Source organism: Schistocerca serialis, chromosome 1, assembly GCF_023864345.2.
Source record: "Schistocerca serialis cubense isolate TAMUIC-IGC-003099 chromosome 1, iqSchSeri2.2, whole genome shotgun sequence".
Classification (NCBI taxonomy): Eukaryota; Metazoa; Arthropoda; class Insecta; order Orthoptera; family Acrididae; genus Schistocerca; species Schistocerca serialis.
This window is the reverse complement of record NC_064638.1, coordinates 145,428,328-145,454,104: the sequence shown is the minus strand read 5'-3', so window position 1 is coordinate 145,454,104 and position 25,777 is coordinate 145,428,328. Positions and strand designations below refer to the sequence as shown.

Here is a 25,777-nt window from a genome sequence, read left to right as displayed (position 1 = left end):
CTGCCGATCTTCGACTCGAATAATAATACGCCCGAGGTTACCGAAGATGGCTGCGCTGCTGCGAACGGCAGCTCCAAGGAAAACACGGAGCGAGAAGCGGAGGCGGCGCCCGCCGCGGAGTCGGGGGCGAGCAAGTACTCTCTGAGGCCGCGGACGCAAAGGCGGCAGCGCTCGCAGGAGGATTCGACGGAGGACGAGGACGGCGGCAAGTGCTCGGGGGAGGCGTCGCCGGCGGCCGAGGGCGGGGGCGGCGGGGGCGGCGCGCGGCGGCGGACCGGCGGCGGCGGCGGCAGGAGGGCGCGGCGCCGCCAGCCGCAGCCGCTCAGCAGGTACCGCCGCAGGACGGCCAACGCCCGCGAGCGCGAGCGCATGCGCGAGATCAACGCCGCCTTCGAGGCGCTGCGGCGCGCGCTGCCGCCGCTGGCCGCACCCGCCGCCCCCGAGTCCGACGACGACGACGCGTCCGAGGAGCAGCAGCGCGCCGGCGAGAAGGTCACCAAGGTGGCCACGCTGCGCCTCGCCATCCGCTACATCACCGAGTTGACGCGCGCGCTCGAGACCGTCTCGTACTCGCCGCCGTCGCCCGCGCTGCTGCCGGCGCCGTGCGGCCAGCAGCAAGAGGTCTTCTCCGTGCCCTACTCCGCGCTGCAGACCCAGCAGCTGCCGCCGCCGCAGCAGCAGCAGCAGACTGTCGGGGAGGCGGCGGCGCTGCAGCTGGGGGTGTCGGCGGCGGTGTCGCTGCCCCCGGTGTCGACGCTGATCCTGCCGCAGAGCGCGCCCTGCGGCGGCTTCTTCGCCAGTGACGCGGCGGCCGGCTGCGAGCAGCTGCTGACGCCGCCCCCGTCGCTGACGCCGTCGTCGTCGCTGGGGGCGGACTGCGTGGCGCCCGCGCTCGACGACACGTGGCCGCCCCCGGACCTCTGCCTGACGCCGCCGCCGCTGCTGGATGACGCATTCCTGGCGCCCCGGTGACAACGGCTGCACACGCTTGGTGAGTGCGAGAGGAGTAGTAAACTTCTCAGAACGGAAAGTGCGTGACGTCGAATGCTCAGAACCGCACCAAGATGTGATCAGTGGTAGTAGAATATCACGATATGTGTTGCGTACGTGAATGGGGGACAACAAATAATAGCAGGCGTGAGCAGACAACATGTTTATGGGACATTAAGGGAAAGTCGAAATCCGAATAATGAAATGCTACAATGACGGCTAGAACAGCCACAGCGACACGATCACCATAGTCTGTTGATGACACTGAGGTTGGAGTTCCGTGAAGCAGAATCTGTGTCAAGGGAGACACCCCATCGCATCCTCCACTCCAAAAAAAAGTGTGAAATCTTATGAGACTTAGCTGCTAAGGTCATCAGTTCCTAAGCTTACTCACTACTAAACCTAAATTATCGTAAGGGCAAACACACACCCATGCCTGAGGGAGGACTCGAACCTCCACCGGGACCAGCCGCAAAGTCTATTCCTGCAGCGACCTAGACCGCTCGGCTAAACCCGCGCAGCCTCCCCTCCCCTCCCCCCCCCCTCCTCTCCTGAGATTTAGTATTAATAGGGCCCAGTGGACAGCCCGTCAGTAACTGAACACAGATTAGGCATGTAAACAGGAAGAAGGTGTACTGCACTGCGAAAAAAAGGCAAAATAAAAACAGTGGACGGTCCAAGTATTAGAAATGCAACATAGAGGAACCGAGAAGAGCTACCACGTCGCGGTTAAGTGGTCATGTTGTTAGCCTACATTTCATGCGAGGCGTCTTCAAAGCTACCTCGTACCAATAATTTTTTTTTTTTTTTACTGTATTCAAACTTTTGTCTGTGTCGTGCTGTAACCTTTGTTTGCAACAGCGAGATGTAAGAGAGAAACCTATAATGAAAGTTGGCCCTGCACAACTACACTGGGCGTGTGTTGAATTCCGAAGGGTCCAACTGCTGAGGTCAACGGCCCCTAGACTTACACACTGCTGAAACTAACTTATGCGAAGAACAACACACACACCCATGCCCGAGGGAGAACTCAAACCTCCGGCGGGTGGGGCTGCGCAATCCGCGTCATGGCGCCTCAAACCACGCGGCCTTCCGCGAGGCACAACTACACTATTAGCAGCCGAAAGGAAATGGCTTTCGAATTTTAACCGCAAACGTTTGATGACGAGATGACAAGTCAGCCGAGTCCTCCACCGGAAAATACGTCTGGTACATCATACTCTCCATTATTGACTGTACCTGTGTCATATGATAGAAATCTCTTAGCGACCCACCTAACTTGTACGCCTGGTGAGTGAGTGATGCCTCCTTGCCAGATTTAGGAGTTGGTATGAATAAGAATGTGATCATTCCTTAGTTTTTCACATAAGCTGCAACAAATGAAGGTAGCAATTTCACAGTCTCGCAGTTTTCCCTGTGCTCTATCACAACGTACGTTTTTAATGTTTTTGAAAGTTGCTTTCCATTTTGGAAGTTTTGACTGTTGAATTCCTTTGAGAAGTCTGTATGGTATCTCGCCCGCTCTAACTGTGCAATCACATTTACTTGCTACGGTTACGCTACGGTCGTCGCAGGTTCGAATCCTGCCTCGGGCATGGATGTGTGTGATGTCAGGTTAGTTAGGTTTAAGTAGTTCTAAGTTCTAGGGGACTGATGACCACAGATGTTAAGTCCCATACTGCTCAGAGCCATTTGAACAATTGGCTACGGTTATATGTTATTACCACATGACTGTCCGCAGGTCGTGGTCTTGCGGTAGCGTTCTTGCTTCCTGCGTACGGGATCCTGGGTTCGATTCCCGGCGGAGTCAGGGATTTTCTGTGCCTCAAGATGACTGGGTGTTGTGTGTCCTTCATCATCTTCCCCTCTCAAGTCGCCGAAGTGGCGTCAATTAAAAAGGACTTGCAATACGGCGGCCGAACTCCCCCGCGTGGAGCCTCCCGGCAAACAATGCCATACGAACATTTCATATTCTACAGCCAATGTATATTACGACAACTGCCAAGATTACAGAAAGGGAACAACCATTTCAATTATAGGACGGACAGTTCATAATTTTGTGAAAAAAATAAAAATAAATGGCACGAGCTAGTTTTTAACACTGCTCGCCCGCTTTGCAAGCCAACACCGTGGTCGCTTTACCATGACGCCATCGCTCCTCCACTTTGCTCGATGTTGCACTTCTTAAGTTTGGACCTTCCATGTTTATATTTTGCTTCATATTCTTTCTGTTTTCGTGCTTGATCTGTGTTCAGTTTTTGACGGACTATCTACTGGGCTATGTTATCACTTAATCTGTGGGGAGAGGGGCAGAGGGGGGGGGGGGAGAAGGGGAGTTTCCCTTGTGAGTAGTCCAGTTCCAGAGTGGGACTGTAATCCTGAAGATGGCGAATCGAATGGGGTGGCTTCGCGGTATCAGCGACAGTGAAGTCCGAGGCGAGACCTGCAGTGAAATGCTGATGCGCTTATGAAGCACCAGGCGGCGGAGGGTGCATAGGAAGCTCCTACGCTGTCCACCTCACAGCGCTGCGCATGCGCTAAGAACGGCTGACCGTGGGCTGTATGTCATGTGATCTGCGGCCACGTGGCGGCACGCATCACGGTTTACGCATTTATGATACCACAACTGCCAATTCAATGTCTAAGAGAAGAAATGTGCTAACGCAATGAAACAAAATATTGACATTATAGGACCAAAAACACACATATTTCAATGCTGTGTGCTGTTACTATATTTCCTTCTGCTTAACATAATTATGCTATATGAACTTCTAACTTCTCCTGACATGATAGTGTTGCACAGCTATTGAGCAGGTGTGGGATTTCAATGAGGTCGTCGACGCAAAGTGGAACAACAGTATGAACTTCCGACTAAATCTACTTTTTCACTTTCAGCATTACTTCCGCTCTCACGCACTCCTACATACGCCACACTAATTACATTTCTCAACGAAGCTAATCATATGTCAGTGTCATAACCTGCATAATCGATGCTGAATGTGAAAAAGGGACTTTAGTCAGAAGTGCGTGCTGTTCTGTTCCACTTTGCTTTTATCACCTCACTGAAATCCAATAGCTGCTCTTTGAGGACAGAATAGCTGTACAACATTATCAGGACAGTAGCGAAAAAGTATGTTCTTCAGATAGCATACTTACTTTAAACACAGTGAAGACATTGAAATGTGTGTGTTTTGGTTCACGATATTTTGTTTTTTTTCCTGTTACCAAACTTCCTCCCTTAGACCTTGAATGGATGTCCATTCAATTAACTCTCGGGATAAGACGAGCAGCGTTACATATAAATGCTCCACACCACCGTTTTTCATAAGAGCAGTTTAGATCAAGCACATTTTTCGTGCAGTTCTGTACATTCGAGATCAGCTATTACGTCTTTGATTTTCTTAAAGACTCTTTTTTTGCTTTAATCCAGTACGAATGTTCAACATAAACACAGGTAACATCGTGTGTGCTCCAACCTCCACCGTTGTCAGTACACGTGAACTCTTTACCATACAGGATCACCACTACTGTCGCATTTCAACCTGATGATGCTGTTTATCACAGCAAACTATCGTAGATGGATACTTTCTAACTCGCTCCTCTGTGTAAACTGGGATGCTGAGGGTTCGAGATTGGTACCTGAGATTGCCGGCAATGTTTCCTTGCTGAAACCACTCAGCCTTGTGAGACAAACTGAGGAGCCGTCTGAATCATAAAAAAGTGAAGAGTGAGTTAAACGTCCCGTCGACATCGAGGTCATTAGAGACAGAGCACAAACTCGGATTTGTAATTGAGTCATAAATAATGGTTCCAAAGTCGGGCAGCTGACCACGACTGGGAACTCTAGGTGTTGACTGCATGCACCTCCATCCTAGCTCCAACGACGCCCACGACGTATAGCATCAGGACGACTAGTCAGTCACTTGTGTTATCTTCAACTCGCGCAGGTATAGTTACAGTGAGGAATTTTTAAGTGAAACCAGAAACCACGTGAACAGTAGTCCCACTTACAATTTCTGTGCCGATAGCAACTCTGTTGCGGATAAATGTAAGGTAAAGGCAAATAACAATACATAATATTCTACAGCGCCTAGTTACTAAACTATGATAAACATTTCTATCTTGAGACATTATTTGGGTTCAAAGGTGCTGAACAACGAAGAGATATTGAAAGGGAACAAACACGAGTAACATATGTCTTGAGAGTATTTTGAGGAAGTGCAGCCGGCCGAAGTGGCCGTGCGGTTAAAGGCGCTGCAGTCTGGAACCGCAAGACTACTACGGTCGCAGGTTCGAATCCCGCTTCGGGCATGGATGTTTGTGATGTCCTTAGGTTAGTTAGGTTTAACTAGTTCTAAGTTCTAGGGGACTAATGACCTCAGCAGTTGAGTCCCATAGTGCTCAGAGCCATTTTTTGAGGAAGTGCAAGCTATCTGACACGTTAGCAGCATAATAGATGCTAGTGCGACCAATCCTAGAACACAGCTTCAAATTTTCGTGTCTTTGCCAAGCAGGCGTGACACGAGACATAGAAGGATTTCTGATGACCACCGCTAAAACCATAACAGATGGGCATATCGAATACGAAAGTGCAACAGAGATGGTCAGGGAAAGTACCCACAGAAACACATGGAGCTATACTGGCAATCATTGAAGAAAGATGACGCTGTTTTCAATAAATCCTGGTGGGTAAAGGAACCTTACCTGTTCTGGAATACAGAAAGTTTATGCTGTCCCTGTCCCATCTGCCGCATAAACATCTTGAGAATTAAATAGGAGTAGGGTGCGAATGGAGATATACAGAAACTCGTTTACGATCGTCCCATGCGTGTGTGTAATCGGACAGGACGGGCTAATAGTGGTGTATAATACTATAAAGACTCTTACTGAGCAAATACATATACAGAGTATTTGAAATTCCTTGTAACAAACGTGTAGAAGTGACAGATGATGTCATGGGGCAAAATTTATGTAAGAGACAACATTCTCGCTGAGACTAAACGCCAAGATTTCATCATATCAGCAGTGAATACTGATCATGTGTGTAGTATAATAGGCGCCGATTAATGTTACCAAGAAAACCATAAAAATTAACATCTGTAATCGGAAAATGAAATTTTAGAAGCGAATGTGGAACTTAGATTTTGCTCAGCCTAGTGTGTTTGACGTCGAGAAGATTATTCGAAGATGTGCAACGAGTATTGCCCATTAACATCAGAGACTGCCTGCACCCTGCTGCGCCGGCCGGGGTGGCCGTGCGGTTCTAGGCGCTACAGTCTGGAACCGCGCGACCACTACGGTCGCAGGTTAGAATCCTACCTCGGGCATGGTTGTCTGTGATGTCCTTAGGTTAGTTAGGTTTAAGTAGTTCTAAGTTCTAGGAGACTGATGACCTCAGAAGTTAAGTCCCATAGTGCTCAGAGCCATTTGAAACATTTCAACCGACCTGCTGCCTTTCAGGGTCGTTACCAATCTCAGGCAACTCCTGACGTTACTAGGAAGCATCAGCGAACACGTTGTCTCCAATAGAAGTTACTCCCCATGGCGTGATCTAAAACTCCTTAAAGTCTGTGGTGGTGGTTAGGATGTTTAAGGGGGACTAAACAGCGAAGGTCATCAGTCCCCTTAAAGTCTGTCACAAAGACTTCAAAGACCTATTATATCGGTGCTATAATGTTATCGATATGTGACAATGTCGCAATGTGAAATGAAATCTAATGATTCCGTCCGCGGCTCGCGGTCTTGCGGTAGCGTTCTCGCTTCCCGCGCACGGGGTCCTGAGTTCAATTCCCGGAGGGGTTAGGGATTTCTTTCTGCCTCGAAATGACTGGGTGTTGTGGGTTTTTCATCATCAATTCATCCTCATTCACTCTCAAGTCGCCGTAGTGGCGTTAAAGAACTTGTGCAGCGGCAGTCGAACCGCCCCGCGAGGGGTCTCCCGGCCTCCAATGCCATACGCTCATGGCGGCCTAGTCACATGTTCGGAAGAGTTTGCCTGATTTCTTTTCTGATTTACAAGCCCATTGACCAAAATGTTACTCACCCTCCTAAAAGAGGACGCTGGTAGCTATAGATGGTGCTGTACTGGTGCCAGGCGGTCACGTGAGCCTACACCGCTCGCCAAAGTCATGGAAAACAAGTGCTGAGCATGTGCCAGTAAGTTGTATGGAATCAGAGCAGTGACACGGCTGTAGGTGAAGATATGGCAGAGTAATATGTCGAAACATTTCCATTTTCCCTTTCACGAATTAATTTTTCTGTTCGTCATATTAATCGTTTTTACGCATCTGTGCAGTGCGTAAATCTGACATGTCACATATCTAGTCACATATCTATCTCAGTGGTCTTCTGACTACATATCAGATATTAGTTCCTAGATTGCTTTGTGATGTTATTCAGAGGCAATCTCATGGTATCTCTGAAAGTAGGTAATGACGTTGTCAGAAAATTAGTTAATTCTACTGTTCTCTTTTCAATTGTCTTTGGCACAACATAGATTTATTCGCTTTTCCAGCTACACTGAGCAGTTTACAATAATTGTTTGATCCCAGCACTTTGAATCTGTTCTAGTAACACTGTTTTGAAAGTGTTAATAGGCGAAGTCTGCTTTAAAATTCCGTACATAACGTTTTTGATATTAATACTGAATATATATACACTACTGGCCATTAAAATTGCTACACCAAGAACAAATGCAGATGATAAACGGGTATTCATTGGACAAATATATTATACTAGAACTGACATGAGACTACATTTTCACGCAAAGTGGGTGCATAGATCCTGAGAAATCAGTACCAAGAACAACCACCTCTGGCCGTAATAAAGGTCTTGATGCGCCTAGGCATTAAGTCAAACAGAGTTTGGATCGCGTGTACAGGTACAGCTGCCCATGCAGCCTCAACACGATACCACAGTTCATCAAGAACAGTGACTGGCGTATTGTGACGAGCCAGTTGCTCGTCACCATTGACCATACGTTTTCAGTTGGTGAGAGATCTGGGGAATGTGCTGGCCAGGGCAGCATTCGAACATTTTCTGTATCCAGGAAGGCCCGTACAGGACCTGCAACATCCTGCTGAAATGTAGGGCTTCGATGGGATCGAATGAAGGGTAGAGCCATGGGTCGTAACACATCTGAAATGTAACGTCCACTGTTCCAAGTGCCGTCAATACGAACAAGAGGTGACCGAGACGTGTAACCAATGCCACCCCATACCATCACGCCGGGTGATACGCCAGTATGGCGATGACGAATACTCGCTTCCAATGTGCGTTCACCGCGATGTCCCCAAACACGGATGCGACCATCATGATGCTGTAAAAGGAACCTGGATTCATCCGAAAAAATGACGTTTTGCCATTCGTGCACCCAGGTTCGTCGTTGAGTACACCATCGCAGTCGCTCCTGTCTGTGTTGCAGCGTGAAGGGTAACCGCAGCCATGGTCTCCGAGCTGATAGTCCGTGGTGCTGCAAACGTCGTCGAACTGTTCGTGCAGATGGTTGTTGTCTTGCAAACGTCCCCATCTGTTGACTCAGGGATCGAGACGTGGCTGCACGATCCTTTACTGTAATGCGGATAAGACGCCTGTCACCTCGACTGCTAGTGGTTCGAGCCTATGGGATCCAGCACGGCGTTCCGTATTACCCTCCTGAACCCACCGATTCCATATTCTGCTAACAGTTATGGGATCTCGACCAATGCGAGCAGCAATGTCGCTATACGACAAACCGCAATCGCGATATGCTACAAACCGACCTTTATCAGAGTCGGAAACGTGATGGTACGCATTTCTCCTCCTTACACGAGGCATCACAACAACGTTTCACCAGCCAACGCCGGTCAACTGCTATTTGTGTATGAAAAATTGGTTGCAACTTTCCTCATATCAGCAAGTTGTAGGTGTCGCCACCGGCGCCAACCTTGTGTGAATGATCTGAAAAACCAATCATTTGCATATCACAGCATCTTCTACCTGTTGGTTAAATTTCGCGTCTGTAGCATGTCATCTTCGTGATGTTGCAATTTTAATGGTCAGTAAGCAGTAAAGGAAACAAAAGAAAAATTCGGAGTAGGTATTAAAATTCATGGAGAAGAAGTAGAAACTTTGAGGTTCGCCGATGACATTGTAATTCTGTCAGAGACAGCAAAGGACTTGGAAGAGCAATTGAACGGAATGGATAGTGTCTTGAAAGGAGGATATAAGATGAACATCAACAAAAGCAAAACGAGGATAATGGAATGTAGTCAAATTAAATCGGGTGATCCTGAGGGAATTAGATTAGGAAATGAGACACTTGAAGTAGTAAAGGAGTTTTGCTATTTAGGGAGTAAAATAACTGATGATGGTCGAAGTAGAGAGGATATAAAATGTAAACTGGCAATGGCAAGGAAATCGTTTCTGAAGAAGAGAAATTTGTTAACATCGAGTATAGATTTAAGTGTCAGGAAGTCCTTTCTGAAAGTCTTTGTATGGAGTGTGGTCATGTATGGAAGTGAAACATGGACGATAACTAGTTTGGACAAGAAGAGAATAGAAGCTTTCGAAATGTCGTGCTACAGAAGAATGCTGAAGATAAGGTGGGTAGATCACGTAACTAATGAGGAGGTATTGAATAGGATTGGGGAGAAGAGAAGTTTGTGGCACAACTTGACTAGAAGAAGGGATCGGTTGGTAGAACATGTTTTGAGGCATCAAGGGATCACAAATTTAGCATTGGAGGGCAGCGTGGAGGGTAAAAATCGTAGAGGGAGACCAAGAGATGAATACACTAAGCAGATTCAGAAGGATGTAGGTTGCAGTAAGTACTGGGAGATGAAGAAGCTTGCACAGGATAGAGTAGCATGGAGAGCTGCATCAAACCAGTCTCAGGACTGAAGACCACAACAAATTGGAACGCCCCAATTCAACTATCAAACTTGCTTCAAGCTACCCGTCTACAAAGTCGACAACCGTAGCTTAACCCTCTTCATGGAAAAGTGTGTGCTTAATGTATATTTTGCCGGGAGTCCCTCCTTGAGGAGTTCGACCATTGTTTCAGAACTTTCTAATGACGCCATTCCGGCGATTTTCTTGTTGATGGTGATGATGACGATGACAACCGACACACAAACCCTGCCGGGAATCGAAGCCGGTGTCCTGCGAACAACAGTCAGTAGCGATAACCACAACAGCACGACGTGCTAACTGTTCAATGGAATCCGAACTGGACACGCATTCGGCTTGCACGTATTCTAGCAGAAGAAAACATTCGGTGTGGTAGCAATGAGAGGAGAGACAATTTCGTACAGGTTCCCCTCACTGGACCATGCATCTACGTTGCAGACAAATTCCAAACCTCTCCAAACTTTTTTGCAGAATGAGGGCGTGTCATACTGCCAATGATGTTCCGTCAGTCGTATACAAATGTCCAGCCCTTGAAATCTATTCCTACCGTTCGAGAGGAATAATCAATGCACCAGTACGGGAGTTGACTCTCTTCTTTTTCCCTGATGATTTTGAACAAGAGAACACTCTACATATATTCACCACAGTCATGTACACTAAAACATATCACTTACAGTTTCCGATAAGTGAACCATTTAGAAATGTTTGTCCTACAATCTTAGGCAATCGAAGTAAATAAACGTAATGTTTAGTTAATACTGTGTTCAATGTTCTAAAGCCCAGATCTATGCTGCTTGCAGCAATCAGCAGGCACAGGGTATTCGTTTGATCGATATAACAGAATGGGTTAGTGATTGTTTCGATATAATGCTGTATCCCACATCCTGAACCGTGATGTTTACATTTTAATGTATTTGAGATCTTTATGACGATAAGTGATATGCTTTAATAACCTCAGTTCGTAATCCGTCACTGATCATGCAATGCAGTCTGAATTCTTGTCCTCTTCTTGCTCACATCATCATTCAATATTCTTAGCGGCAGTGTAATGTCGGATAAGCCGAACTATTTTAAAGGCGATGATACAAAGGACTTCAAATAAGCAAAGACACGAATAACAGTAAATAAAAAATATTTACATGATATTGAATTGTCTGACTTTCATTACCAGAGGTAAAGAAACTGTTCATCATTTTCAAGCAAATACTTGATCGCTGTACATATGATGCGACACTAATTCCAGAGTCACAGATAATACTACACTTTGGAAGAATTAAGTACAGTGATTCTATTTCTGATTGGCATGACGCCTGATGTTTCACTCCTCGCTGTTTATGAAGAGCAGAAAAAGAAGCAGGGAATTTCCACAGCAATGATGGTATAAAAAAATGTCGAAACCACTGAGTTCGTTTTACAACAGACGAGAACATCATCGGAGATATCAAAGACATCATTTGGCACCTGTGTTGCTAAACTTTCTATAAGTAAGAACTCTTATTATGGCAGAGAACGCTGAAACGTTCAAATGCATCATATTGTAATATGGATAGCACAGGTCACAACGGATATGAAAAAGCTGAAATTAACTCTATACTTTGCAAATGAACGTTGGGAGCTGATGTCTGAACCCTGCATTGTGTTTCTGGCCTAGTTCATAGTAGGGGTGTTTTAGCCGCTGTCTTCATCCTAGATGTTATGAAATGTCAAGAGAATACATGTGTATTGTTGATGTCTGGGATAAGTGCTTGAAAAGTATGATGCTGCGTTTTGGATGTTACGGGTGTGAGGTCACGAGAGGACAACGCTTACTCGTCCCAATTAATAGCCTATCTGGGGTTTGGCCAGAAATGAAAGCGACAAAATTTGAAGCTCCAGATGGTCAAGCACTTAGAGAAAAAAAATCTTTTCATGCGGGTCGGGTGAGGGGTAAGCTGTTGGCGCATCGGACAGAGTACGGCACGGTAATCCAGGGGTTGTGCAGTCGAGTCCCTATATGAAATTTTTTTTCATTTCTTCTACTTTAAATTTTTACATTACGTACATAATTGAAAATAAACTGAAATACTGCTAAATATATTTCATTTGTGTAATTATTAATATTGTCGTAAGAATCAAGAAGAGGAAAGTCAAAGATGAATTTGGGATTGCAAATCTGTTTCAGGGAATGAATTGTAAGGTGCACATGAGAACTTCGTACACAACATTAGATACTTCTGTTATTGCGCAGCTGATGTTTTACACGCGCTATGTGATATTCATCGTAGAAACAGGGGAAGCTCGACTCATTGCCCGGTTATAGGTATTCGGTACGATGTATTTAATGTGCAAGCACAACGTAGGTCATTTGGAGAAACTATATTACACTATAAGCGCGATATTACCGCACATTAAACTGATACCCGTTTGAGGTTTGCGTCTTTTCTCCTACTGCTTTGATGCGCTAACTGCCCTAAAGCGGTAGTGAACAAGTCGAACCTTGCGTTTCCGGTGCAAAAATGTTTGACTAGCATTAAACACGCCATTATCATGAAGCTGTCTATGGCTTGCATCATTCGGTTTTTTGTTAATTCCTTTTTCGTATCCATTATACGTATCACAATACTCCTCTATGTTCGTGAAATTTCAGACGCTTTGCACGGCCAGTCGGTGAGAAAATCCATTCGTGAAACTTGCGAATACACTCATAATTTCTACAAAATTTGCAGCACGCCTGTCCTCAAAAACTACTAACTGGCTACTAACAGACTGGTCCTGCCACATATCAGCAAATGTGAAAAGGGAAAGTCCTCTCTTTTCCGCGTCAACGCAACAACCTTTACCCTTCTCTTTCTTCTACGCCAACAGCTCTCTGGAAACTAAGCAAACAGAAATGGTCCTCGACTGGCGCGAACGGTGACAAAACATTTTTCTAAATGCTTGGCCCTCTGAAGTTCCCACTTCCGTCACCTTCACTTCTGGCCAAGCCCTGCGTATACCATAAATGTGGACGAAATCGGTGATTTCTTGGTAGACGCGGTCCCCTTGTATGTACGGCATATAGTGCGCTCCTCTCTAATGGCAACCAAAAGGTCGTTGAACTTAAGGGGAGGGAAAGGGGGGGGGCGACGTTCATGAAACTGACCGAATAGGTCAAATTTCAATTTATTTTTTGTTTATTAGTAGAACTCATGACAACATATTCGCGAAGTATCAGTGGTGAAATCGCATCCAAAGTGCCTGAAAAATAATCAAGTGCATGTCATGACCTTCCTACCACGCCCACTTTTTGAAGCTACATTTCAATATTTCCAGGCACAGTTGTATAACAACCTCCACGTTCAAAAGGAGAGGCTTCCAAATTGTATTCTGAATGTTGTGAAGCCCATTTACGGGTTTCTGGAGTTTCCCGAACTTCTTAAAAGGTGTGTTAATGACAGAACGTCGAATACGAATTAGCCTCCAAATTCACTCATATGGAAACGCGCCCTCAAACCACATTTTCATCTGCTGCAATTATCAGAATTGAAACTTACGATGCAGTTCTTCTATTTAATGATGGGAATGGAGGGAGGATAAAGGTATTGCAGAGAACGGGCATTAAAACAGGAAATTTCACTCAAGACATCTCCAGAAAAATAGCTCTCTGCAGCTGAAAAGTCAGTTGAAGACCTGACAAAGAAACTGAGGCATAAAACATGGAACCAAAAGAGAATCCTTGAAGGGGAACACGACCCGAATACAAACCCGATGCGTTCTGAAGAGATGGAAAATAAAAAGCATTAAGTTGTACTTTAAATTGATTCTACAGAAAATTATGTTTCTTAAGGTTTATGTATCTTTTTTTCATAATCTATGAGAGCAGTAACTGTGAAGGTTTATACACTTATTTCTGTAAACCCAGTAAATGTTTATTTGACACTACGATCGTTGTATCACAGCGGGACACATTGCAAAAATCCTTGGAAATTTTTAACCTTGTGTGATTTGTATCTATTCTATTTTAGGAGGTGGAATGAATGGTTGGGCAAGCATCGGTGTAACTTGTAGTGTCTTGGTTGTGCCTCCATTGCTTCGGCTAGCTGATCTCATTATTTTTCGTAAATGTTGTCAGGTATATGGTCACAATTCCTATTATATATTCTCCAACTGATCTTTTACATTTGAAAATGACGTAGTTCGTTTGAACAGCTAATGTAACCCCTTTTTTTAAAGAAAAATTTTATGTACTGTAACTATGGCTTGATTACTGTAGTGTAAAACAAACATTTAACTTATATTTCAGTCACTCTCCTTTAGACAATTATGTTGGAATATGGAAGTGGAAATGAAGTCCCATGCTTCTTGACAGAGCGTAGGGGAACGATGCGGGAGATCCGCACCGCCGTACTAGGCTAGGTCTTAATGGAGGTGGTTTACCGTTGCCTTTCTCCAACCGTAGTGGGGATGAATGATGATGATGACACATCAACACCCATTCGTCTCGGGGCAGGTGAAAAATCCCTGACACCGCCGGGAATCGAACCCAGGACCCCGCGCTCGAGACTCGAGAACGCTATACGAGACCACGAGCTGCGGACATGTTGGAATATACAACCAATAAATATTGCCTCAAGAGGGAATTTTGAAATTCTGAATGTAATCTGAGATAAGTTGCCAAAGTGCTTGGAACTTTGTATGAACTTTATGTTAAGCTTTCAGAATTATACCTAAAAATTATTTAAGTTCTCCTGTTCGATATATCGACAAATATCATGAGAGAAGTTTACTATGTGCAAAGAGATTAAACACAGAAAATTTTGTAGAAATATCTTGATAGTTTCTGAGAAAAAGATCGATGTATAATTTTTTGAAATGTAATTTTTAAATTCCATAAAAAAGTTAGATATCTGTAATCCAAGGAACTTAACAGTAAACATGTTAATTTCATCTAAAGCTTGGTACAAAATTTCGTTGCCGTATCTTCAAAATTGTGTATTTGGTGCATCTTTTAATGTGTGTGTATTTTTCATGAACGTCCCCTCTTAATGTCTTCATTCGACTGGTGCATCACTTCAAAGAGTCTGTCCTCAGGGCACGAAAAGTTTTCGATTTATTCTACAACATTGGCGCAAAGTCTGCTGATAAGGAAGTTGATGTAATCCACGTCGTGTCAAAATGTCGGTAATAAGGTGAATGCTTCCATTAGTCTACAAAGAAATTATGTAATTATCAGCCGGGCCTACAAAGAGATGTTCGGAAGTGTATCTAAAGCCTGGATCAGGAAGCGCCCCTGGTTTACAGCGGACAGGACGGCACTCTCGAGTTTTGTACATCGCATTGAAAGCTTCAAACTGCAGGCCGAGGCGTTCAGTCGCATCCGGCTTTCGTCCCGGATCTCTCGCAATCGTATCTCGTTTTCTTTTGTCCGCTCAGTGAGTCATCGCTTAACGTCAACTGTGACAGCGGCAAAAAGTAGAAACAAACTTGCTAAATTGGCTCACGACTTTCGCCAGGTAATTTTTTGTGGCAGCATTTCACAACTAGCAGAGAAACATGAAATGATTGTGATCACTTGCACTATGTCAAGAAAACACCGCTGTATTTTAAGAAAGCCTAACAAACTGCACACGTTTTTCGCTTTACTTTCTCCGGTACCAGTCTAATTGTAATTCTCACACAAATATTTTCAGCAAGATCCTAAGTATTTTGCTTTTTTCCAAATAATAGCGTATTCGAGCAAACGTTGATTATGCGGTGTGTTTGAACCTTGCGATATTTCATACGCTTATAATTAAAACGGGGGGAAGTATCTGTGTTCCGTCGAAGAAAAAGTCATTAAAGGCGGAGCGAAGTTAAAACGGTAACGTGTGTTATAAAAATCCGTATGCGTGCATGGAGGCACATGCGGAGTACAACCAATACTAAACTGGTATTAGCTACCGATAATATAGATTTGGAACTGCAGATGTTTCTAAAAATCACTCGATCTAATCCTACTGAGAGGCCTCAAGAGATCTTGAACGACAGTAAAATTTCTTCTACAGGACTTGTTGAAGAAGTTCGTTGCGACTTACGGGGCAGTTATTTCGTTACTATTAAGATGATGAATAACTATGACAAGTTTTCTACAATTCTCCATGTTTAGTAGCGTAGAAACAGTAAGTTCTTTTCCTTGCATTGATTCTAAAACCAGGAGGTAATATCTTCAAGTCTGACAAGAGTCATCCACATACTACACTCTCAACTGGCGTGAATGAAAGCATTTGATTTTTAAAATGCTCGCGTCTCCAATCAATAAAAATTCATAATATAGTAGTATCAGCTACTTATATCAAAAAAGCATTTCGGTAAACACAGAAACAATAGATAAAAACATTAGAGAACTTGGTTTTAAAGCAAAATCAGCAAATATAATTCATGAAACAGTAACAAATATTACACCTAATGTTAAATTTATGGGAGGAATATCTCAGCTGTTTGAAACAAAAACTGGTGTAGAAAAGCTGACGTTTAATTGCGTTGTAGCAATAATTGTAAGGATCTGGAATTTGAAGCTAAAAAACCATAAACTTGAACCAATATTCTAAGAAGGAAAACAAATGGAGTTAGTGTAAACTACCTAATGTTTCGAGACGATTTTGGAGTACTTTCAAAAAATCAGACCTACTTATCCAAATAAGCAAATAAGTCTTCTGGAAGATATATCAATTAGAACTGGTCTCAAAATTTAAGCAAAAAAGCAATATCGAGGACAAAAATATAAAAAGGTATCAAAATTCATAGACACACAAATAGGTAAGATAGAGCGATTAAGTCAAATTATAATATCTTCTATAAGCTACACAACAGAATGAACTAAAAAAATTTTCAGTAGATATACGACCTAACAAAATTTAGAGAGCATATGATTTCACAAAGAATACATGAAACAAAAGATGCAAATTTATAAAACAAAACTAGAACATTATACCACCGTGGTACGACCAGAATGATTGTATGGATGTGAAAGCCGAGCTGGACAGAATGGAGACACTTGATACATAGACTGTCAGAAAAATAACAGGTGCAATACAAACTACAGATGGCTGGAAAATGAGACGTAATGAGATCTACATAAATACAAAGAAAATACCAAAATTAATGGGCAGAACAAGATTAATCTTTTTTGGACACCCCTAGCTAATGAATGAGAACAGGCTAACGAAACAAATATTCCTATATTTCTGTAAGAATGATTCGGCAGTAACACCCATTACAGAAGTAAAGGAAGAACTACTGAGAAACAACGTTAAAGAATCGGATATAACAGACAGAAACATTTTTAATAATAAAAAACCAAATTTAGAAGGCTGCAGAATAAATAGGCAGTCGGGAACAATATGGAATGGAGAAAGGAAACGACAACATGAGGAGAAAAGATTAAGCAGTATTAGAAAAAATGGGAAACAACTAGGAAAGAAGAGGAACTGAAGTTGTTATTTGATACTAATTGATCAGTGCGAAAATTAAAAAAAAATAATAAATTCAAAAATTTTAATTAGGAAGGTTAGCAGTTTCTGCGCTGGAACTATTAACATCCTAGCACAAAATATCAGCAATTTTGGGCAATACTGTGCTTCATAAATGTCGATGACATAAAATTTCGTTTTGTATAGACCATTAACTATTTTCACTTCGCTTTCCTGGACGCAGCATCGGCAGAGAGAGAAGAGGAAGCAGTAGAGTAACTTTGTCTGAGCACCTTCTTGATACATCGGAATGCGGTCATTGGGTTTTGCGAGTCAGTTGGGAGTGTTTCCACCAGTCAGCCTTACAACGCGCGGCGCCTTTTAACATCTGCCGCTAATGCATGCAAGAGTTAATAATGAACGTGAAGGAAGCATACAAATCAAGACTAATTCGACGGAAGAAATATTACGCAAGCTTCTGGTAATAGCTGTTATTTTCCTGCAGCAAAAACAGAAGACTTTTGCATCTGTAGAATAGCTTCGGCCCTGCTTTGAGCAGCACATGTCATGTACGTATCCATTAATCTCATTTCACTGCAATGCTATACATAGAACGGACAAAAATAAAACAAATGATACGAACCGTGTGACATAAACGAGCCTGCAATATCGCCTGTTAGAGGAAATGTTTGAGCTACAACTGTCTATGTTCAAACACGTTTATGAAATAGGTGCCCTGAGAAAATGAAGCAACGCGTGAAGGAACTAGTACAGCAAAAACCGCGCAATTTCGCGAAATTAGATGGCGGCATGAGGCTTCTCGTAATGCCATCTCTCAACCGACCGCAAAAGTCGGTCGTTCGAGCGGCACGAACCAGCTAGCTCAATATACACAGAGAAGGGCTGTTTGCAGCTGATGGACTGTTTTGAGGTTACTGCGTTATGCTTGTAACACGCTACCCGTGTCAGAACAGGAATTGCTAAGGATACAGGACTATTGTTCTACAAGCTGATTAAAATTGGTGCGAATGGATAGCAACAAATGATTTATATACTTAGAATAAAAAATATAATCGGCAAAATTTCGGCAGTGGTTCTCTTTGAACGGAAAGAAAGAAAGTCTATAAAAGAAAGAAAGTCTAACCTTTAACAACTTCTTTAACAGGTGATCGTGAATAATATACTAGCTGCCAGGATACATACAACGATTACAAACTAAATCATATTGTACTATCATCATAAAAGTAGAGTGACAGATCTCGTAGATTTCTAAGAAATTGCGGGAAATTTTGATTAGCTTACAACTTTAAGTGAACGTGATTCTTGCAAATATTTCTTTTTCAAACACAGTTATTTAATGCAGCTATCTAAAGTGGATGACGTCATACATTTCTTAGACGTGGATGAAGGTGAACATCATGCGCTATCATAAAGAATTTATTTACTAACGTTGTGTGAAGTTTACGACCACTATGAAGCAGTAGTCCAGGCCGTTTACTATTACGATACCAGATTACTCGTCGTTGCCTGATTAATTATTTTTTGCGCGCCATACGACATACTGCCCACGTCAACCAGGCGAAAACTAACATTTGTTTTCACACGTCCACCTAACGCGCCAGAGTTTACTTTCCACATACTGAAACTAAAAATACAATTTAATGTCTGGAAAAAGAACCACTGACTAACCGTGCCACTTGCACTCTAGCAAAAAATTAATACATAAGTGACATCTGAAGGACTTATTTTAATAGTCCATTTTTGTTCATATTGAGATACAGAGTCCTAAAGTTAAATGAGCGCTGAAAAATCTGCAGTCGAGATATCAGAAATATTCAAGCATATGGCTTCTTGCTAGAGATGAACCTTTCTTTCTGTTTGTTTGGCTCATTAATTTCAGAAGCATTATAGACAGAAAAGTAAATGGTTAGTTCAAATGGCTCTGAGCACTATGGGACTCAACTGCTGTGGTCATCAGTCCCCTAGAACTTAGAACTACTTAAACCTAACTAACCTAAGGACATCACACACATCCCTGCTCGAGGCAGGATCCGAACCTGCGACCGTAGCAGTCGCACGGTTCCGGACTGCGCGCCTAGAACCACGAGACCACCGCGGCCGGCTCAGAAAAGTAAAGGTAATGGACTTCTACCACTACTGAAATAAGCCCTTCATCTGAGGTTAAATAAATAAAGTTAAGAAATAATATTTGAAGTTAAGTTTATGGGAGAGCTATCCGAGCTTTTTTTTAATAAAAACTAGTGATAGACAATAGGATGGTTTAAAAATTTATTGTTCAGCTGCGTTCTAGAATATATTGTGATGGTGAGGTCCAATACTCCGAGGAGAATACGGGACGATGCGGGAAACCCGCACCACCGCACTAGGTAAGGTCCTAACGGAGGTGGTTTGCCATTGCCTTCGTCAGACCGTAATTGGGATGAATGATGATGATGATGATGAAGACGACACAACAACACCCAGTCATCTCGAGGCCGGGAAAATTCCTGACCCCGCCAGGAATCGAACCCCGAACCCCTTGCGAGGGAAGCTAGAACGCTAGCACAAGACCACGAGCCGTGGACAGAAAAAATTGTATGAATCTGGAATTTGGAGCTAAAAATCACCAAATTGCACCAACAATTCTAGGATGGTAAAATAATAAAATTAAGGTAACCTGCCTTTTGCAGTCGATTTTACAATGCTTCCAGAAAGTCTGACAGATGCAGTGATTCAAATAAATCTTTTGAAAGAAATAGCAAGTACCACTGCTATCAAAATTTCAGCTGAAGAAACAAATGTAAAATATGTACCAAAGTGCACATCAATACAAACAGGTAAAACAGAGCGAGTAAGTAAATTTAAATATCTTGGGGAAACTATACAACAGAATGGACTAGAAAAATTTGGAGTAGATGTAAGAGTTAAATAAATGGAAAGAAGATATGGTTTGAGAAAGAATATTTACAACAAGAAATGCATATCTACAAAAACAAAACTAGAACACCGTGGTGCGACCAGAATGTTTATAGGGATGTGAACGCCTAATGATGATCTATAAGCCGGCTGGAAATGGGGAAGTTCAAAAGTATAGAGAAAATATCAGAAGTAATGGCTGAAAGAAGCGTAATCTTTTTTGGACACCTACATCAAGTAGATGAGATGAGGATCACGAAAGAAATATTCGGTATATCATGAAAAAGAAACCGACAGTTGCGTGGATTACATGCATAAGGAAAGAACATCAAAGAATCGGAAATAACAGACAGAAACAAATTTAATAATAAACGTAAATTTTAGAAAGCTTTCAATGCAGAGGAAATAAGAAATTGGGAACAACAAGGACTGAAACAGGAATAGACAACAGGGGGAAGAGATGAAGACGTGCTGGAAAAACAGAAAACAACAAGGAAAGAAGAGGAATTGAAGTTGTTACCTTGTCCCAACAGGTCAATACGAAAAAATAAAAGAAAATAAAAAGCACTGTACTCAACCCAGTGCATGTTGACCTTTCCAGTTACCACTAGAGACAAGATTCCCGGTCCAGCTGTAGCCGTCTATCCCACATCTGACATAAAAATATAGTGGTCTTGGAGGGATGATCTCTGTGATTGAACGGTTGAATCGACTCGGTGGGTTGTCGCCAGGATGATCACATGCTCAAGGAAGACTCATTACTAGGCATGCATTTATTAGCAAACAAACTACAATACTCTTGGCGAAATTCTGCAGTGGCAACGTCCCGGTGGGCCTGTGCTGACAGTTGCGGCCGTGGCGGCGCTGATGCAACATGCAGCCAGTGGCCAGTTCGACACCGGTGGCTGGGCAGGAATGCTGACGCGTGGAGTCCGTGGCAGCACGTGTACCCCCTCATCATGACTCCACAGCTCCGGGTAAACCACCATTTTTACGTTGCAGAGGAGTACAGCATCAGTGGAGGTGTAGATGACAAAGCAGCTGCACAGACCTGGAACTCGAATGGCTGCCATCGAAGGCAGAAGATTGGCTGCGGGTAGTGTGAGCCTGCAGGTGGCCCACCAGCTAGAAGGCGCAAAGTCCGCGTTGGTGAAGATAAAACTAGCAATAGGGTTGTCGTTGCTGCAGGCGAAGTTCAAATGTGGCTGCTTGTAAAACCATGTTACCCCATGGGCAAGTATAAACGTCTTCTCGTAGATGGTGCTGCCAGACTGAAATGCCTTTACCGAAAACGATGAGTATTTATAGAGATTCGGCAGCTACTTGTTATGCGGAAGCACTTCTTCCAACCACATAGCTCTGAAGTGTAGTAACTAGCTTTGCTATGCCACAGTGGTCCCATTTTTGAGCTCTATCGGAGTTACTGAGTCGCTGTCCCCTGGCTCGGAGCGACATGTGAACAATGAGCAGTGCATTAGTACCCCTGGTGTACTAATGTACCGGTGCTTTGGTCAGCTCTCCCATGGGCACCTTCTGTGACCCTTTTACCATAGCCGTGGCATTGCTGCTGTTTTACTGGGAAACGACGAAAATAAGGTAACGCCTAGCATATATATATTGTCATAGTCAGCTGACAGGCGTCACTGGATGCGGATATGGAAGGATATGTGGTCAGCACACCACTCTTCCAGTCTTGTCAGCTTTTCATGGCCAGGGCCGCTACCTCACAGCCAAGTAGCTCCTCAATCGGTTTCACAAGGGCTGAGTGCACCTCACTTACCAACAGCGCTTGGGAGATCCAGACGGTCACCCATCGAAGCACTAGGCAAGCCCGATAGTCCGCAACTACGGTGATCTAAGGAGAACTAGTGTTTATATATATATATATATATATATATATATATATATATATATATATATATATATATAGATTTTAGAAAGGCTTATGACTCAGTGGATCGTGAATCTCTTTTCCAAATTGTGAAAGAACAAGGCCTGGATCCTAAAACCACGGTAATTATCAGAGACACGCTAACTGGTACAAAATCAAAAGTAAAGTTCAGAGGAGAAATTTCAGAATCCTTTGAAATAAAAACAGGGGTGAGGCAAGGTGATGGACTCTCTCCGTTGCTATTTAACTGCGTTCTAGAAAAAGTAATACAAGAGTGGCGCGAACGAAAATTGGAGTTCAAAATTGACCAACCAGTGAAATTAGGACGAACAAATATTCGAATAGACTGTTTGGCCTTTGCAGACGACTTGGTTATTCTAACGCAGGACATCCAAATTGCTCAGAAACAAATAGAAATTCTTAAAGAAACAGCAGAAAGAGTAGGTCTCCAAATCTCATTTGAAAAAACACAGTATATGACTAGCAACAAACTGGCACCCAAACTTTTGGAAACTAAGTATGGAAAAATCAAAAGAGTTTCACAATTCAAATATTTAGGTGAAACAATCTCAGAGACTGGTCTAGAAAAAATTGGAAATGAAATTCGTTGTCAAAAGATGGAGACAGCTTTTAGACTTACAAAAGACATCTACAACAAAAAATGTCTCTTGAGGTACTCTAAATTGAGACATTACAACACGGTCATAAAACCAGAGTGCCTTTATGGGGCTGAAACGCTAATTTTAAACAGAAAAAAGGACATTCAAGAAATCCAAAAAAGAGAAAAAAAAGTAATCAGAAAAATTCTAGGTCCAAAATATACTGAAGTAGGAACATACAGGCTAAGAGCAAATAGTGAAATTCAACACTACACCAGCATATATTCGGATATGAAAAAACGCAGATTAAAATTTTATGGGCATATTAAAAGAATGGATGCTACCAGACTAACTAAACAAGTGGTGGAATTCTACGAAAATCGAAGTAAAGCTAAATTTGAGACAATAAAATGGATTGCTGCTATAAAAGAGGACATGAAAGAGGCAGATATAAAACAAGATGAAATTCAAGACAGAAAATTATTTAGGCAAAAAATTCATGACTGGGTAGTTGGTCAAGCTGAAAAACCAAAGAAAACTGGAACCACATGGTCTGATGAAAGGAAAAGAGCTCATTCCGAGAGAATGAAAACAATTTGGGCAGAGAGAAAGTCTAAAAGAAAATAACTGAATGCCCCGCGATTGTACTTCGCGTGGTCCAGTAGGGCCCAAACGTGAATAATAATAATATATATATATATATATATAGGGTGGTCAGAAAATATGTGAAATGCTTGTAGGGATGTTACAGGGCAGGTTGTACTGAGACATAAATGTTAAGAAAGAAATTCGATACGTTGCTCCGTTTCCGAGTTATTTAGCATTGAAGTTAGCCAATCGGGGCGTCGCGCGCACGCATTCAAGCGGCCTGCCAGGGGCGGTGTTGCCCTCAAGCGGCCTGCCAGGGGCGGTGTTGCCCAACGAGTGCTTTGTCTCGTTAGCTGAAACTTGAATTTACGCGCGCGACGATCTGATTGGTTAACTTCAATGTTAAATAAATCCGAAACGGCGCAACGTATCGAATTTTTTTTGTAACGTTCATATTTCAGTACAACCTGCCCTACAACATCCCTCCAAGCGTTTCAGACATTTTCTGACCACACTGTATATGCACACATCAATATATATATATATGTATATACGCACACTTCAATATATATACGCACACTTCAAAGCGTGGCAAAAATATAATAGCTATTCTGTTGGTTACAACCCCCACTGACCTCCATATGAATTATTAAAATATTTAATACAAGAGAGGCCTTGCTGCTGTGCTAACACTAGTTCTCTTTAGATCACCGTAGTTACGGACTGTTGCGCTTGCCTAGCGCTTGGACGGGTGACCGTCTGGATCTGCTAACCGCTGTTGGTAAGTGAGGTGCACTAAGCCCTTGTGAAACCGATTGAGGAGCTACTTGGCTGTGAGGTAGTGGCCCTGGCCATGAAAAGCTGAAAAGGCTGGGAGAGTGGTGTGCTGACCACTTGGCTGTGAGGTAGTGGCCCTGGCCATGAAAAGCTGAAAAGGCTGGGAGAGTGGTGTGCTGACCACATGTCCTTCCATATCCATATCCAGCGACGTCTATCACCTGAGGATCATACTCCGTTCGATGTCCTTGAACCTTCCGAAGGGTCTCCAGGCGGAGTTTGAGTTGTGACTACTAAAGTGGTCTAATTGTAGATTTTTCAGTTGACTCCCACTAATTGAGCTCAAATTTCTTCCACAACCTCCACTGACAAGTAATCCAAGAATACTTCAACATGTTTATATTACAATTTACTGTACACTCGTCAGCCGTTTCTACATCTACATCTGCATCTACGTGATTACTCTGTTTTTCACAATAAAGTCCCTGGCAGAGGGTTCAATGAACCACATTCATGCTGTCTCTCTACCGTTCCACTCTCGAACGGCACACGGGAAAAACGAGCACTTAAATTTTTCTCTGCGAGCCCTGATTTCTCTTATTTTATCGTGATGACCATTTCTCCCTCTGTAGGTGGGTGCCAACAGAATGTTTTCGCAATCGGAGGAGAAAACTGGTGATTGAAATTTCTTGAGAAGATCCCATCGCAACGAAAAACGCCTTGTTTTAATGATTGGCACTCCAATTCACGTATCATGTCTGTGACATTATCTCCCCTATTTAGCGATAATACAAAACGAGCTGCCCTTCTTGGTACTTTCTGGCTGTCATCCGTCGGTCCCACCTGATGCGGATCCCACACCGCACAGCAGTACTCCAGAATAGGGCGACCGTAGAGTAAGCAATCTCTTTGGTAGATCTGTTGCACCTTCTAAGTGTTCTGCCAGTGAATCACAGTCGTTGGTTTGCTCTACCCACAATATTATCTTTGTGATCGTTCCAATTTAAGTTATTTGTAATTGTAATCCCTAAGTATTTAGTTGAATTTACAGCCCTCAGATTTGTGAGATTTATCGCGTAATCGAAATTTAGCTGATTTCTTTTAGTACTCATGTGAATAACTTCACACTTTTATTTATTGCCTCTTTTCGCACAATACAGATATCTTATCTAAATCACTTTGCAAGTCGTTTTGATCATCTGACGACTTTACAAGATGGTAAATGACAGCATCATCTGCAAACAATCTGAGACGGTTACTCATATTGTCTCCTATGTTGTTGTTTTGAATCAGGAACAATAGAGGGCCTATAACACTTCCTTGAGGAACGTCGGATATTACTCCTGTTTTACTCGATGACTTTCCGTCTATTACTACGAACTATGACCTTTCTGACAGGAAATCACGAATCCAGTCGCACAACTGTGGCGATACTCCGTAGGCACTCAGTTTGGTTAGAAGACGCTTGTGAGGAACGGTTAAAGAAGGTGTTCCACGTGTTGTTACCATATTTGGATGCAGTACTGCACTCGCCTCTGCCATGAGCTACCCAGAATGATCCTGTGAATTTTACCATAACTGTAAGACACGTGGCTAAATTCATTAAAAGTGTCAGCACGAGTGCTGTGCACTTAACTCCTGAGATGACTCCAGAAAGAAAAATCCAGAGGATCTTGGAGGCCAAGGTACAGGCCTTTCTCGATTATCAATCTTGCACCACA

General features: G+C 43.1%; 1 protein-coding gene across 1 annotated transcript in view; it reads left to right on the top strand.

Annotated features, from left to right (window-relative positions):
• Positions 1-294: 294 nt before the first annotated feature.
• Positions 295-25,777, top strand: part of LOC126457024 (mesoderm posterior protein 1-like) — a gene marked incomplete at its 5' end in the record, with an annotated part of 44,610 nt that continues 19,127 nt past the window's right edge. The window contains one exon of the mRNA XM_050093040.1: positions 295-991. Coding sequence (XP_049948997.1) covers positions 295-972 — 678 coding nt within the window. The remainder of the gene's footprint in view (positions 992-25,777) is intronic.